This window comes from Chelonoidis abingdonii, chromosome 9, assembly GCF_003597395.2.
Source record: "Chelonoidis abingdonii isolate Lonesome George chromosome 9, CheloAbing_2.0, whole genome shotgun sequence".
In the NCBI taxonomy this organism is placed as follows: domain Eukaryota; kingdom Metazoa; phylum Chordata; order Testudines; family Testudinidae; genus Chelonoidis; species Chelonoidis abingdonii.
Genome location: NC_133777.1, coordinates 72733848 through 72751711, shown reverse-complemented (window position 1 = coordinate 72751711; position 17864 = coordinate 72733848). Strand labels below are relative to the sequence as shown.

The 17864-nt window shown below is 45.0% G+C and overlaps 1 protein-coding gene across 1 annotated transcript in view; it reads left to right on the top strand.

Moving 5' to 3' along the window:
• AGBL1 (AGBL carboxypeptidase 1) overlaps positions 1-17864 on the top strand; it is a 377222-nt gene that overhangs the window by 44914 nt on the left and 314444 nt on the right. Inside the window, exon 6 of the mRNA XM_032806521.2 lies at positions 12557-12594. Coding sequence (XP_032662412.1) covers positions 12557-12594 — 38 coding nt within the window. The remainder of the gene's footprint in view (positions 1-12556; positions 12595-17864) is intronic.

Here is a 17864-nt window from a genome sequence, read left to right as displayed (position 1 = left end):
GTGATTTGGAGGCTTTTAGGGAGTCACACTGCGGCCCTAATGCCCCAGTCGGACCTGCACAGTTGGACCCCAGTGCCCGCAAATTCAGGGTTGAGGTGTGTAAACTGGAGGATTGCATCACGTGGAATTGCTACTTGTTTGCACACATTTCTTCATTCAGTACAGGGAAAGTGATTCTGAGTATGTCTATAATGCAATTAAAAACCTGTGGCCAGCTGGCTTGGGTTGTGGGGCTGTTTTTGTCAGGTAGATGTTTGGGCTCAGGCTGGAGCCTGGGCTCTAGGATCCTGAGCAGTGGAAGGGTCCCAAAGCTCAGGCTGCACCCTGAGCATGAAGGTGTACTATACTGCAATTAAACAGCCCATTAGCCCAAGTCACCTGGCACTGGTCAGCTGTGGGCTTTTAATTGCAGTACAGTAGAACCTCAGGGTTATGAATACCAGAATTACAAACTGAGCAGTCAACCACACACCTCATTTGGAACCGATGTACATAATCAGGCAGCAGCAGAGACCAAAAAAAAAAGCAAATATGGTACAGTACAGTACTGTCTTAAACATAAAGTGCTACTAAAAATAAAGGGAAAGCAGCATTTTTCTTCTGCATAGTAAAGATTTTAAGCTGTATTAAGTCAATATTCAGCTGTAAACTTCTGAAAGAACAATCATAGTGTTTTTAGAGTTATGAATATTTCAGAGTGACGAACATTCCTGAGACATACCCTCTATTAGCTATGTTTGCATGTTACCACCAGCTGCAGTGGTGTGCTCTAGAAAGGCCTGCAAGCTAGCTCTCCTCTTTAAATCATTATCTTGAACACTTTCCTTTGGCTGGACTTTATAGATGGGCTTCATCTGAACAGAACCAGAGGGGAAAGTGAAGTGCTATATAAAGCTATTAAACTGATGTATCTGAGACTAGTAAAATGGCAACATTTTTTTCACGATTCCATTAGATTAAAAAGAACAAACATTTTCGCCTTCCAGTTCCAGTATCAATCAGTCGTCTTTTTCTTTCTTTTGAGACAACCAGAGTGTCATCAGAGAAAGACTTACACAAATTAACTCCATTTCCAGGAGCAAGGGCCCTGTACTGTATTCCCCCCACCCCCATCTCAGTGTTGCATCTTCACATATCTAATTCTTTCCATATCTATTAATTTTTAAAGATTTTTTTAAAAATAGTTCTTTTAAAATTTCTTTTCAAGCATACATTGCAGGTATGACTGCAATCAAAGCCATATCTCCCATCCGTTACTGCAGCCTTGTCACATCCAGTAAAGGATACTTTTTAGTGAATAATATTTTACATATTTAAAGCATCCCAAAGCACTTTATCAACATACAGTGCCTTGGAAATGGTGCCATCTCTGGGATGGAAGGTGCTAACCAATGAGTTATGCTGTAGGAAGGGAAGGAGAGCTTTGGCTATGGATCTTGATTACGTTGAAACCTGCCTCCCATTTTGTACTCATAAATGACTATGGGCATAAATAAGGTGGGCGAGGTAATATTTTTATTGGACTAACTTCTATTGGGGAGTAAGACAAGCTTTCAAGCTTACACTGAGCTCTTCTTTGGGTCTGGGAAATGTATTCAGAGTAACACAGCTAAATATAAGGTAGAACAGATTTGTTTAGCATAAGTAGTTAATACTCATTTCAAGGGAGCAACCAAGGTAAAGTAACTCGTTAACACCCCTCCTGTCATGGCGGGGCAGGCAGTTGGAGGGCATTGTTCATTGCTTATAGATTGGATTTATGGTTTAATACAACAGTGTCTCTACGCAGGCTATAACTTTTGGTATCTAGAAAAGTTACGAATTTACATTCTCAAACTCATCTTTTGAAAGCGCTGTTCAGGTTTCGTTTGCAGATGAGGACTGATAGGTCAGATACAGAGTGATCACTTTGTTAAAAGTGTTCACCCACAGGTGATGTGGTGTTTTTGTCTTTTATCATTTTCCTATGTGAGTTCATTCGAGACTGTAGTCATTGTCTAGTTTCACCCATTTAGTTGTTATTGGAGCATTAATGCCTGGTAGCTTAAATTCATTACTTTGCTAGACACTAAAAATCATGGACTGAACAGAGACACTGGATTTATGGCTTCTTACAACAATCTGTAACCCATTAACTTCCCTTTCCCCGCTGTTTCCCCCCCTTTTCCTTTCTCCCCTATTACTGGAGCAGTGTTAATGGGCCACTTCACTTTGAATGGTCCGTTGAAATATGTATTAACTACTTATGCTAAACAATCTGTTCCACCTTGTATTTAGCTGTGACATTCTGAGTACCTTTCCCAGACCTGAAGCAGAGCTCTGTGTAGCTCAAAAGCTCGTCTCTCTCACCAACACCAGTTGGTCCAATAAAAGATATTACCTCACCCACCTTGTCTCTCTAATATCCTGTGACCTACATGCATACAGCAACGTGGCATAAATAATAAAATTTAGAAGCCCTGTCACCTGGTTTGCTGGCATAGCTAGATATAGCTGGACATCTAGTTGCTATCATTTTGCCCACAATTAACTGCACCCCCAAAACGATGCATTTGCAATTACTTGTGGGCAAAACTTTGTGAGTACAGTTTGGGTGGCTGGTTTTAAGTGCCAGGCTCTAGATATCCTCAGAGAGCACTTTGTCTTTTAAGGGCAAGTCTGAAAGGCTCCCATGTTGCAAAGTTCCAGGAAATCAATTTGTCCTCCTCAGAAGGCTGAGTCTGTCTCTGCCAAGATTTGAACTTGTGGTTACAGGGATTTGGCATAGGTCTCTAAGGGCTTGTCTACATTACCCGCCGGATTGACAGGCAGTGTTCAATCTAGCAGGGAGCTGATTTATCGCGTCTAGTCTAGACGTGATCAATCGACTGCCGAGCGCTCTCCCGTTGACTCCGGTGCTCCACCAGGTGAGAGGCACAGGCGGAGTTGATGGGAGAGCATTATTCACGTAGCTGAAGTTGCGTAAATTAGATCAACCCCTGCACCCCCCACCAGTGTAGACTAGGCCTCAGACATGCTCTTCAGCTGAGTCAGTGACACAATATACCAGTTTTATTTGGCAAATGAATTGTCTGCTTTTCTTGTATTGCTTTGAGTGGGTTTAGTTCTCATAAAAGTGTGAATCAGAGAACTGGCTAGAAGTAAGCATAATGCAGGCACTAATGGGGCTGGATCACTTCCCCCATATCACTTCGCTGATTCACCTCTGTCTTGATGTGCAGCACAACTTTTTTGATGTGTCTGCCAGTCCAGGGCGGGGAGTCCTCCTGAGCATAGGCTGCCGGTCCTAGTAATCTGACATGATGTGAATAAGTATCAGCTAAGGACTTGGCTGAAAGACCACCAGACTCATTTCCATTGGTGACTTAAATGAGATTGAAAGGGGGAAAGGGACAGATCAAACCCCCTTGATTGACACATTTTAATTACATATTGGATGATTTGGGCCCACATTATGCCAACATGCTGTACTGGCTTTGTTCGCATATGGTTGTATGATAATATGTTAACATACCAACCTAAGAAGAGCATTCCTATTCCCTGCTTTTATAGGTCTATTAGAGATAACATCAATGCCTCTCTCTCAGCCTCTCCATGCATGCCATTTGGGTGGGGAAATTGGGTTCTCATATGGTCAGACTGAAGCTGCTGTGGGTAATTAATCTATTAAGAATTCTATTTGATTGTGATCCTTCCAGCCCTTCCATCTTGATGTGAGTGACAAGGTGTCACAGCCTGCCTCAGCCATACTGGTGACACCTGACCCTGGAGAGGGAGTTGTTAAGAATGGAAATTATCTTTCTGGGATGTGATTTCAGCCTTCAGAGGTGGTGCTAGTTCTGCGCTGCCCTGATGAAGAGCCACTAGTGCTTTGTTTGCACATGAATTAAAATGTATGTCCTTGGCAATGAGTAAAATCAGTCTCAGATGAGAACTGTATCCTGGGGGCTAAGGGGTTGGATGGCTCAGAGACCACCTGATTCCCTCGTGCTTTGTACCACACACACAGGTGTAGTCGGATTATGTGGATATGACAGAGACAGAGAGAGATGCTTAAGCTGGGACTCTTTGCAGCAGCCCTTTTTAAAGCCCAGTGATTCTTCTTTTCTGCCAAAAACAAACTCATTGTGGCACCATAAAATGCCCCAGTGAGGGGTGGATGAGAGGCAGGATTTGTATTGGGAGGCAGGGGGGATGAGAGAGAATGAGCATCAGTTTAATCCCTGCTTTCTGGCTCTCATTCTTCTCTGGCATTGGTTTTACATGGGTGTAATTCATAGGTTTATGACTGGAAGGAACCATGTTGATTATCTAGTCTGACCTCCTGCATCGCACAGGACAGAGATCCTCTCTTAGTGACATCCGCATCACGCCCATAACTGCTGCTTGAGCCAGGGAATATCTTTTAGAAAACACTTAGTGACTTTAGTTCACCATGGTGTAAGTGAGAGAAGAATTGGGCTTGATGTCCAATGAAGGCATTTAAAGAGCAGGGGCCCAGTATATTTTCGGCAGCAATGGGTGCTCTGTGCTGTTAACAGTGACTTGGCCTCCATCTATCTTCTGTCTTCATCCTTTTCTCTCTGATTGTTAAAACCCATAAAGCTGCAGAGAAATATTATTCTTTAAATAGGCGTAATTTCTGTATCACTTATTTGTATGTGGGATCTCTTGCTCGCTAATTACATCCAACAGAATGGCTAAAGTCACAGAAAAGATGTGATTTTTTTGGATGAAATATAGGGCTCCCTTTAAAAAAAAAAATCCTGGTAGCTGGAACTAAAGCAAACATTAGCAAATAACTTGCTGGTAGAATGGGAAGAGAGATTAATGTTCGGGGCATCTTTGCTATCCTTCAGCATTCCACCAAACCCATGTCTGTGCAGAACAGCTGGAGTGCCACCTGTTGATGTCGAGGGGTTTATTGCAAACTGTAAGCAGGCTGGAATTAAAGAGATCACGATGATGGGTGTTTGTGTGTCAGTCTCTTGGACTAGCATTGGCATGAAAATGCCAACAGCAGCTGTGGCCTTCCTCAACCACATTTTCATGATCCATAAATCCCTGTTTTTAAATCTTTAAACCAAATCTTTATGCAAGTGCTTGCATGGTTATGCTTGGTATTGTTGGGCCACCAAGGAAATGATTATTCAAGGCATTTATCTCAGATGAGATCTACCTCTTGTACAACATACCTGTTCTTACCCAAAGCTCTTGATAACTTACTCTGTGTGATGAGGTGTCAGGAATTAAATCAGGGGAGACACGGCTGTCCGACCAATAGATGGCTGCACAAACAGGACAACACAAGCGTGCTTTCACTTAAAGCTAAACTTTACTATACTCAAGCACTTACACATGTCTGCAACAAGATTAGTAAAACATTCTCAACCCTTGATAATTACCAAAGCTGAGTGTAGCTTTCGAGTGACACAGTGGCAGGCTTCCAGTGGCCAAATCTTCAGTCTGCCGGTGGGGACCGCAAGATGTATCCAGAGGGAGAGTCCAAAGAGAATCCAAGAGAGTCCCCAAATGAGTCCAACTATCAAGCTTTTCCCCCTTATTTATACATTAGTAACAGAATGACATGTCCCTTAAAGAAACCTTATTAAGAAAGCAGTTTCAATGATCCAGCAAGAGGTTCCTTCTGATTATTGATTAACCAGATGTGGGTCTTTCCAGGGTTTGCAGCCTTGAGACCCCAATAGTCATTCCTGAGGGTACATCCTGTTCTTTTAAAATGCATTTATCAGCAACTTCAACACAATTCTTATCAGGAAGGATGCGGGGTCAAGCTGCCCTTGTTGTGGCACCCAAACCCCTCTCCCCTCCTGGCTTGGTCAAGCCAAGATTGCTGAATGGCCAATTTACAGCCTGCTGACTAGGCCACCTTTAACAATAAGTCATAGTGGTTTTAGGCACTTCACTGGTTTGCCAAAGTCTCCTTGTACACTGTCACCATGGTGTCTAAGTGACCCTTGTTGCTAAGCGCTATGTATCTAAATGACCCTTAGCTGTCAACTGTGAAACTGTATTTTTAGCAGGATTCTCTGCTGACTATATAAATCCTGAGAGTGAAGCATGAGTCCCTAGGGTTGAAGATAAAATACAGCCTGACAATATGTATAGCTTGAGTGTAGTTTATTCCCTTTGCTGCTCTGGGAAATGTGCTTTGAGTCAGAAAATTGTTTGTGGCAGCACCCAAAGGGCCCAAGTGAGTGTAATGAGCAATAGGAATGTGGGAGGGAGAACAGGAGGGGGGCCATGATAAGATCATGCCTTATGCTAGCTATGTGCAGAACCTCATGGTTGCCAATCACCTTTATTTTCCTTCAATAAATCCTAGGAATCTCCTACTTAACCATTGTCAGTGTGCAGTCTTCTCTAGGCATCGTGGCAGAAGGGACTGTGGAAGAGGCATTTGACCAACCAAAGGGTAGAGGCTTTATGCACTAGTTTGAGATGGGTGTCCCATGTGCAAGCATGGAAAAAGTGCAAAGACATCCATGGGAGAGGTGATCAAGTGCGTGATTAAACCTGTAGGAGTTGGATTTGCAGAGATCTCTTGGGTAGTTCCCTGCCTATCCAATCTTTGCCTCCCTGCTGTCTCAGGCCAGTTGTAAGGTGGTTCTGAGATGTGGACACCTGCCCAGTAGAACTGGACTATGACTTTTCAACTCATTTCACCCAAGCCATCAAATAGACTTCACATAGTTTCACTTTTCGTTTTCAAAGTGCTGTACAAACATCAGTTTAATCCTTCTGTGTTTGGTTATGATGGGTTACTTGCTATGGAGTTAGATCAAAAGGGAATATTAAGGGAACCAAACAGGAATGATAAAACAATGACACAGATAACTAAGAGTCCTTGAGAAAACAGTGGGGGCTTCACTCAGACTCAGAATGGTTTCTTATCAAGGCTTAAGCTAGGATCAAAAGGAGGATATCAGACATTAGAGGAACCCCAGGCCTAAAAAAAGGGTGGAAGTTGAGAGAGAAGTCAGAGTGTCAGCAAAAGCAAAAGCTGACAGACTGGCAAGGAGACAGAGAAAGGCAGAAACAGCAGCAGAGGACTCTGCTTCTCACAACCCAGAGATGGAGGTAACTGAAACATACCAAAGCTTGCAAGGAAAGTTTAAGGACTGGGTAGAGGGAAATATGCATTAGATCTTAATTATTATTTTTTTTTTACCCTTCACTGTGTGTGCTTCCCACATATGAATACATAACACTTTGTTTTGAAGAAGCTGTTGTTGAGTCATTTTAACCACCTCACTGGTCTAGGGTTGCCAGCCCTCCAGAACTAGAATATTAATCTTTAATTAAAGATTATATCATGTGATGGTATCTCCAGGAATTCGTCCAACCATAGTTGGCAACCCTACTCTGGTCACAGGTTGCCAGAGTGAAAGTCCTTAAAGATGCCAAACCGAGCTGGGCCTGCGGCATTAACACAGTTGGTGAACTAGGGAGCTGCAGCCCAGAAAGTCAGTTTACAAGAGAGTGGACCATGTGGTTCCAGCCAGAGTGAGGTGCAGGTAGTCAAGGTTGTGCTCAAGAGGCACTGAAAGTGGTTTGTTTCATTTTCCCCTGTACCTGTGACACTGGTATGAAGCGCAGATGAATTATCTCTACTTTAAAGATAGAGGGACTGAGGCACAGAATTAATCAACAGCTTGCCCAAAGTCACACAGTCAGTTAGTGATGGATGCAGGCAGTTCAAGCTCCCGATACTTTGCTCCTTCCCCTAGACCAGGTTGCATCTTTGCAGAAACTTCCAGCCAATGCCAATATAGTGGCTTGGATCTACATGGGTGACCTAGAAATAAGACTTCTTTTCTTATTATTCATCTTCTGGGGTGTCCAGTTGTGCTGCATAATCCAATTTTTATTTGGTGCAGAAAATAGGGGAATTTTTCTTGGTTGTTGTTCATGGTTCCTACACACTGAATTTGCAAGAAGCATTTGTCTATCTGTTTTAGTTGTGCTCATGCCCTGTTATCAAACCTGCTGATTTGGAAGCACTTCAAAGCCCTTTATTCTTCAGAGTGGCTGTCTCTGAAGCCATTGAGGGGACTTTTTTTTTTTTGTACGTTTTCTGATTACAGTACAGTATTTATTATTATGCCTTTTAAGATAGGTTAACTTTATTTATATGTTTTTTACTGAAAGGTATAAATGAGCCCCCTTTGGCAGGGTTGTTTTTTAAATTCCAGTGTATGATCTTAGTGATTTATTACTGCAAAGAGCAGAGAATTAGTCAACAACATCTGGACAGGTCTGTAAGGCTTTTTTTTAAAGATCTGTTCTTTCCTGAGACAAATGTAAAGTTTTGCACTGGGCACGCTATCAAGTTCTCTGGTGTAGCATATGCTCACAGCCTCATCTTTCTTGAGCTTTGCAGCCTTTCCCTCCTGTTTCTGTCTTTTTTGTTCTCTTGCTCATGCACGGTTTATTTTTCATTATCCCTTCATTTCCCTTGTCTGAGGTTTTTCATCTCATTATATCTTCTGATGCCAGAAAAGGGGCTGTTGGTTTACCATATGGTGTTACTAGGTGACTGTGTGGTACCAGCACCAGTTGTCTTGCTTGCTAAAGTTCTCTCGGTGCGTCAGTCAGCTTGCCCTCTCCCTCACTCAATGTCTTTCTCTCCCTCCTCTATATAACTTTAGGTTGTGTTTCTTTCTTTTCCCTTGGAAAGTTTTGGGTGTTTGAATTTGTTCAGAGCCCCAGATATTGATTATATTCTGTGGAGGCTTCACCAGCCATCAGCTCAAAGACTCTCTGTCTCTTTTACTAGTTTACAGCCTCATGGGAAATACTGCACCTGAGCCCCCACTAGCATAAATCAATGTAGCTCCATTGACTTCAATTTATCTGAGCTGAAATAACACCAGCTGAGGATCTGGCCCAATATCTTTATTTTTCAAATGTCTTTTCTTCACTTTTGCTTGTGTTGTACCTAAATTTAAAATGTGTGCTCCTATATGGAATACCTGTAAAGTAAATTCTATATGACCCACAACAGACTATATATTTCATTTTCTAAAATCCTTTTGATAGATTGTGGTATTTTCAGAATGGAAATTGGATGTTTCATTCTACTCAAGTATAATTACAGTCACACACCTCCAGGTACCAGGTGAATTTGGGGCTGCTTAGGGTGCTAGCCTGGAACTCAGGTTCAAAACCCTGCTCTGCCACAGACTTCCTCTATGACCTTGGGTAAGTCACTTAGTTTCTCTACACCAGTGGTTCTCAATCTAGGGTGCCACTTGTTCAGGGAAAGCCCCTGGTGGGCCAGGTCGGTTTGTTTACTTGCCACATCTTCAGGTTTGGCCGATTGCAGCTCCCACTGGCCGCGGTTCGCCGCTCCAGGCCAATGAGAGCTGCAGGAAGCGGCGCGGGCTGAGGGAAGTACTGGCCGCTGCTTCCCGCAGCCCCCATTGGCCTGGAGCAGTGAATCACGGCCAGTGGGAGCTGTAATCGGCCGAACTTGTGGACATGGCAGGTAAACAACCGGCTCAGCCTGCCAGGGGTTTCCCTGAACAAGCGGCAGCCCTAGTTGAGAACCATTGCTCTACACCTCAGTTGCCTATGTATAAAACAGGGAAAGTAGAACTGTCCTGCCCCGAAAGGGTATTGGGAGCATAAATGCATAAAATATTGTGAGGAACCAGATGCTACTGTGATGGCAGCCATACAAGCATCTTAGCTAAAAGGAGCGTGGAGGGTCATGTGGGGCCGTCCCGTGCCCCCCTTTAACTGGTCCCCTTCTGACATGGCAGTGGCATATGTCTGTGGAGGTTCCTTGTGAATGTTCAATACTTCATTTTAGATAAGGCCTCAAAAGTGCATAAGTGAATCCAATGCCCATTGGAACTACTCCAACCTCTTGGATCCACTGGATGGAGCCAGAAACACTGCAGGCACAGCCTTTCTTATGATATTCAGGGCTTTGGTGTCTAGTTCAGGAATCACCCAGGAAATGCAGAGGCTAGTGCCCAATATATGTATACATGTAATGTCAAACCCCATTCATGATTCATATTTGGATCTGAGTTCTGGATGACAGTTTGAGCTGGGTTGAGATTTGCTTGGAAGTTGTTTTGCTAGTCCCTAATTGAAAACTTGGGGGACAGGCTAAATAATCGTTGTGTGCAGTATAGCCCATTCCAGCAGGTGGCAGTCTAACACACTGAATGGTTGCATGTCACACTGAACACAGGGCCAGTGCAACCATTTAGGCAACCTAGGCGGTTGCCTAGGGCGCTGGGATTTGAGAGGTGCCATTTTCTTCGGCAGCGACTGTGGCGGCCGGATCTTCGGCTGCCCCAGTCACCGTTGGCATTTAGGTGGAGGGAGTTGGGGCAGGGGAGCACGGGGAGGGCCACCTGCAGCAAGTAATGGGGGGGGCGGCATGCAGGGGAACTCCCCGCCCCAGCTCACCCGTGCCCCGCCTCCTCCCCAAGCACACCGTGGCTGCTTCACTTCTCCCACCTCCCAGGCTTGCGGCGCCTAAGCTGATTGGTGCTGCAAGCCTGGGAGGCGGGAGAAGTGAAGCAGCCATGGCGTGCTCAGGGTGCTCGTGCTCATGCACAGAGCAGGGATCAGCTGGGGTGAGGGGGGTGCCTCAGGGTGGAAGGTGGGGAGGTGCCGCAAGGGGGGTGCCTCAGGGGGCCGCAAGGTGGAAGTTTCGCCTAGGGAGTGAAACATCCTTGCACCAGCCCTAACTGAACCCCTTCCATCAGCTGACCGGCTGTTGTCTAATTCCTGCAGAAATGATTATGACTTTCTTCCTTTTTAATTGGTGAGACCTTAGTTGCTGAAATGCTGCCACATTGACTTTTTTTACCGTGTTTGCTGTTTGTGTGTCTGACAGATTAATTCTGAGAGGGTAGGTTTGTGAGGGAAATTGGCCTGGAATGTCAGGTGCTGGCAGGAGTTGGTTCTGGAAGCTTTCATCTCCTCAGCTGTTGAGTGGACACACAATAAGTAGTAGTTTGGTGAAAATAAAATATTTATTTCTTGCTGCAGGATGATAATTGGCTCAATGTGGAAGTTAATATGATTTATTTGGGGATTTGTTTATAAAGAGATTATATTGTAATGAATCTGTGGGCATGAAGGGCTTTATAGATGTAATTATCCGACATGCAGTCGGCCTGCAGAATTTCGCAGCAACAGTGGGTCTGGAACTCTAGTTCTCCTGCTCCAAAAGCACAGGCTAATATAGGAGAATCTCTTCTGCTGCTAGCTGTATGGGGCCTATGCAACACAGAGAAGTTGCTCTGATTCCGTCCATTTGAGAGCAGAAGTGCATATACCCACCAGCCATGTCATTACGATATGAAATGAGTGACACGCTGAAGCATTTGGTTGTCCTTAGCGTGGATTTCAGAGTGGGCACAAATTGATCTAGCTCCTGTTTAAATCCAGACTCAATGACCTGCTTTGACTTGGCAGTCGCTGGGTCAGTGAATTGTTTAGTCTCCTCACATAGCTCACCTGAGCACTAAAGGGCATCTGGTTCTAAACCCTTATGCGACTCCCTAGCTATTCGCTTTCTCCCTTCTCCTAAAGCACCGTTAGCTCAGCAAGAGCCGATGGAACGCACTAGATGGTATTTCCCTGTTGGTAAGGTTGTGTTTTAGTGAAGGCAAGCCAAAGTCATTGCTAGGAAGAAGAGACAGCAATCAGGGGAGGGTAAGGAGTGGGTGAGATTTGGGTTTCCCAGTGGAAAGTAAACTCTGATAGAAGTTTAGTCCATCGTGGCTTCTCTGCATTATGAATCTAGCACGTGATTGCTCTCCTATCAGTGACACTCTTAGGTGAAATGACCCGTTCTTTCTTTTGAATTATCGAGCTGTCACCTGTGTGACCTTGTGCAAGTCACTTCATATCCACCTATCTTGTCTATCTAGACTGTAAACACTTTGGGGCAGGGATTGTCTCTTAATACGTTTTTTTTCAGTGCCTACCAGGATGGGACCCTAATCTCAGCTGTGGCTACTGTAATACTAGTGACTGATAATGATAAAGGGAGAGGCTGCTTTTCTTTTTAAATTGATGCTAGAGGGGGGAATGTTTAGTTTGGCAAAATGAAATGTCTTGAGTTGGAATTTGGCCAGAACCCTGGAGCTGACACTTCTTATGTACATGTGTCTGATGACCTAGGTGGCAGAAATATATCCCCATGTCTGGTTTGGATTTGTTCTGAGTCTGTGATGCAGACGGAGAGCTGAAGGGAAACAGTTCAAAGGCTGAAGACTTGTCTCATTTCTTTTGATGTGTGGATGTTTGTTTATTTTTAATGGTCAGTACAGATCAACGTAATGTTAAGGCTAGAGGGCTAACGCTGCTCTTGTTGGCTAACTGAATCAAACATGGAGGGCCTGATCCTCAGCTGCTGTTATTAGGTGTAGCTCCATCAATGTGAGTGATGTCCTGCCAATTTATATCAACTGGGGATCTGACCCAGAGACTGGGAAGACCAAGGTTAAAAACAATTATTGAAGAAATTGATGATATTTCTCCATTCTTTTTCTCCCCCCAGGGCTGCCATTGAGGTTCTAGCAGCTTTGCTGAAATCAAGTAAGCACCTTCTTTTTATGTTCTTACTGTCATACCTGTCTGTGCTGTGCACCTGGATAGACATCCCATTAGGAATGGATGCATTCTTCTCCAACTCAGTGTGCCCCCCCTCAACACCTCTGAAATGCAATAGACCAGGGATCGGCAGCCTTTGGCACACGGCCCATCAGGGAAAGCCACTTGAGGATTGGGATGGTTTGTTTACCTGCAGCATCCACATGTTCGGCCGATCACAGCTTTCACTGGCCACGGTTTGCCGTCCTCGGTCAATGGGGGCCAGAAACTGTGGCCAGCACATCCCTTGGCTCGCGCCACTTCCTGCAGAACCCAATGGCTGGGAACGGCGAACTGTGGCCAGTGGGAGCTGCGATTGTCCGAACCTGCAGACACTGCAGGTAAACAAACGGTCCTGGCCCACCAGCGGCTTTCCCTGACGAGCCGTGTGCCAGAGATTGCCGATCCTTGCAATAGACCAAAGCAATCTGTGTTGAGAAATTGGAGGGGATAGTATGTAGTATTTATTGTATGTCTTGCCATGTTTCTCCCTGTGTGTCTGTGATGATGCAGGTGGGAAATCATAAGCTACACATAAAGGTGCAACCTCCTTAAGTGAAATGACCAGGGTGGCCATTTGTTCTGATTTTTTGGGAAGAACTCAGAAGGATTCTGCAGACTGTCATAATGGACACCACTTTTACTTTATTCTTCCCTGGCTAGCATCTCAGGTCTCCACTTGTGCTTGAAGCCTTGCAGATCTTAAAGTTAGCCCTGGTACTTAGAGATTGCTAAGTTCTGGCAGGGAGTAGCTAACACTGGCAGTGTCTGGTTCATGGGGGTTAGGGCTCTTTTAGCGTGGGTCCTCTTGTATGCACTCCTGGCCTGAATGTTCCTGAAGTGAACGTGTTACCCTTTTCTGCCTTTATCTCATCCAAAAACACTTAACTTTTTATTACCAGTATTTAATAAAGCTTTGATTAAGAAAGAGTGCTCTACTATTGCAGACAATCTCCTCTCCAATAAATCACAATGGCGTATTGTCCTCTCTCTCTTCCCCCTCCTCGCCACCCCCTTTACTCTTTCTCTTCTCTGTCCTTTTCGTGAGCATTAGGAATAAATGCATTTGTGAAAAATTATAGGCCTGGAAGCAGTACTTAAATGAGCACGCTGCAATGGGATCATGTCTGAGTCGCACCAGCTCAAGTGATGAATTCTCAAATAATGCTCCGGTATTAACCTTGCTGCCTAGATTTAAAGGTCACGTTATTGCAACAAGGAAACACCTTCTGGTTCAGATACTAAATCTTAATAAGGGGGTGATGGGGCCACTCCAGAGCTGCGTTCAACTTAAAAGCAAAATTAGCATTTAGAGAGGAAGGAATTCACAGAGAGGAGGGGAGCTACAGGGAGAGTGGAAAACTCAGTTGCCAGTACAAGGCTTTCTACAGCACTCCTGCTTTATGGTCAGCACCTGGGACTGTGAAGGGAGATTCTGCTGTCTCAGGCCAGGTCTACACTGCGACTTTAAATCGGTTTAATGGCCGATATACCGATTTAACGCTGTGTCCGTTCACACGACGTCGTCATTAATATCGACTTTAACGGCTCCTTAAATCGATTTCGGAACTCCTCCCAAACGAGAGGAGTAGCGCTAAATTCGATAGTGATAACTCGGATTAGGGTTCGTGTGACAGAAATCGACTTATTAGGCCTCGCGGATCCCAGAGTGCAGCACTACCGCTCTGACACAATCTGAACTCGATGCACGGGAGTAAACAGGAAAGAGGCCCCCCCGAACTTTTGGAATTACATTTCCCTGCTTGCCCACATGGAGCTCTTGATCAGCACGGCTCGATGCAGTCTGAAACGAAAAAGCGCCAGCATACCTACGTGAATACGAGGTCTGATCCTTATTGGAACAAAGCTTTTATCCAGCTCCCTACAGAACCACGAATGCCAAGCTTTGAATAAAAAACTCAGATACACAGCCGGTGAAAGCGTAACGGAAGCCAAGACTCAAATGGTCGCCTCCATGAAGTAGGAGGTACGAGACTTCCAGCTATCCCACAGTCCACAGCAGTCTCTGAAAATTATTTGCATTCTTGGCTGAGCTCCAACTGTAGGTTCAAGACACCATGTCTGCTGTCAGGAAACAGCTCCTCAGTTTATTCCCCCTCCACACGTGAAAAAAAAAGGGAGATTGCTGTCTATGCGTTTCGCTCAAGCACTTCCCCGAAAAAGTCCAACGTTTGTCTTCTGCCTTCAAAGGAGGGTAGCTTACCAGCACACCTGGCAATGTTTCTGCCCATCACACTGTGCGCTCAACACGAATGGAACTATGAGCTGAGGAACAGCTACCCACAGGGTGCCACCGCTCCTGAAACATTACTTGGACTGGTACCGCAAACAATCGATTTGTATCACTGTGGACTCGCTAAACCGATTTTATTAGATCTGTTTTGTAATATCGGTTTAAGCTAATCCGAAATAATCGTGCAGTGTAGACGTACCCTCAGTGGTGTTGATGGAACCAGGCTTTCTGTTCCAGGACAATCACCCACCCTATCTGCAATTGCACAGTGTTGATGTGGTAACTACAGCAACCACTTAGTGGAAAAGTGACATTAGGAAAATAAGGGGTGGAGTTTTAGATGTTTTTAACAGTGTGATATGACTGGAACCAAGGAGGCTGAGCCAGCATCATGTGATCAGCTAGTTCTGCCCAAGCCACCCGCAGCGGCTCTGTGGTTCATCAGTGGTCCACAGTTAGAGGGTCACTGGTCCAGAACATGATTTGGGTTTTTTCTCACTCTTACTTTCTTCTAGTAGCCTCCAAAGACACTAAATGTCTACAAGCATTAGGCATTGTTGTGTGTGAGAATTGCTTGTGAAGACACAGGCTAAAATCAAACATGGTGGACTTCACAAATGTTGAAAGCTGTGGACTTTGAGCTGAATGGGAAATGGAAACCCTGGTGCTAGCTGCAACAATTAAATTGGGGTGTGCATCAGCACATGAGCTATTCTGAGCCTCATCAGGGCCTTGAAAAGTGACCTGCTTGTGCTACTGCAGTGAGACTTGATCTTACTAGGAATGAGGATGAGATCACCCACAAAACAGAGAGGTCAAGAATGCATCCATTCTTGGTGATCCACCTTCAGGGTTGCACTCAGTGTCTCCAGCTGGGATGTTGCTCTGCCTCTGGCTACACAGATCATATTTGCAAGGATCTCTTAGGCCAGGAGCCCCTCTTCTGCCTTTGGCAGGAAGTCAGAAGGCGAAAGAATCCCTCATAGTTTTAATAGGAGCAGGCAGATGGCAATGCCTCTCCCTAATGTTTTCATGGTGATAATCTCCCTGCCGCTCAAGATTCCTCTAGTCTTCACTGATACTTTGGCCAGCTGCTGAGGAAAGGGCTACCTGTAAGCTTTGATCTGTGGCTGAAATTTCGCCTCTCTCTGTCCAAACAGACACTGATGGGAACTGCTCACCTGCAGCTGCTTAATACTGGGGAGCTATTGGGGAAGTAGGTGAGGGAACAAAATCTGTCTGGGAGCCACTGAAGGCAACAGATTATGAGGAAATTACCAGTCTGTCTGGAGCTGGGAAACTGTCTTGACTGGTAGCTATCTTAGAAGTGAAAGTACCAGGTTTGCCAGTGAAATGGCTGCTGGGATATCTCATGGGGAACACCTGCTCACAGTTCTGGAGATCACTGATCATTACCACCTCTCCTGCAGCACATGGTCCCCTTCACATGCCTCATGAACATGACCATGTTTCTCCAAGGTATTTGCAATGGGACACCCTCAGCCTGAGGGATTTTGGAGGTGAGGCCATTCTGCTTGTTGTTTTCATAACTATATCCCTGCTCAAACCTGCCTAGGGCTCATAAAGGACGCTGCTCAGGCAACCAATGTGTGTTTCTTGAAATTAGTGCTTCATCCACAGCTGAGAAGAAAAGAGCTGCAGCTCCAGAACATGGCCAGAGGGAGCCTGATGCTTTTCTTCTTGAAAATGTGAATGGAAAGGAATTATAGACATTAGGGTGACTATTAATGTAGGCTCAGAAACATGTGTCATTTCTAGTGCTACAATAACGACTATATCCTTTTATAATTAGGATTGTTGATTACATATACAAAATAGGTTTTCTTTCCGTGATAATCAGACCATCTCACTCTGCTCTTGGAATCTCAGTATTGCCAATGTCAAACATTCAAAAATCATGAGTCAGGCCCCAGAAAACCATGAGATTGGCTTAAAAATCATAAAGTTAAACATACCAAAAAGTGGGTACTTTTAATTTGTCTTCTGGTTTTTAAGCCTTTAGGTGGCACTCACGGCACATTTTCATATTTTATTCCTCAATTCTGAGGGTTACACATTTACTTTTTTTTTAATATGAAAGCTGAGATTCTTCTATAATCACCTGATTCCAGGAGTTGGGACTTTAAGGGGAATACTAAATACTGCAAGACTCATGGAAAAATCATGAGAGTTGGCAACACTGGCAACTCTCCACTAGCTTCTCTTGCTCACTGCATTGACTTTAAATGTCTTGCCTTTACCACCAGCCACTGCACTGCTCCACACTGGCCTATAGCTTGGACAGGGTTCTCAAACAGAGGATCCGCTTCTGTAGGGAAAGCCCCTGATGGGCCGCTGTGTTTACTTGCCCCATCCTCAGGTCCGGCCGATCGCAGCTCCCACTGGCCGCTGATTGCTGCTCTGGGCCAATGGGAGCTGCTGGAAGTGGTGGCCAGTAAGTCCTTCAGCCTGCGCCGCTTTCAGCAGCTCCCATTGGCCTGGAGCAGTGATCTGCAGCCAGTAGAAGCTGCAATTGGCCGGACCTGGGGATAGGGCAGGTAAACACGCCAGCCTGGCCCGCCAGGGGCTTTCCCCACAGAAGCAGAGACTCCTGTTTGAGAAACCCTGATCTTGGATCTTATTTCTTAGCATGTCATTCTCTCTACCCATGACTCTCGTCTTGACATCCCCTTCATTTCCTTCCCCCACACCTGCCTTCATGCTTTCTTCTGAGCAGCTCCCTTGTGCACAGAATGATCTCCTAACTGCTGTGTGCCAGGCTTTCACTGTCTTCTCATTCTGATGCCTCCATATGATTCATTACCTCTGCAGTGTCCACAGACAGAATAAGCAAACACAAATCCCATATTGGCTCCTTCCTCTGTTTTTTTCCATGCATCTCCTCTGACTGTCTGCATTCTAGACTGTAAGCTCTGTGGGGCACTGCTCTTCTTTTATTTGG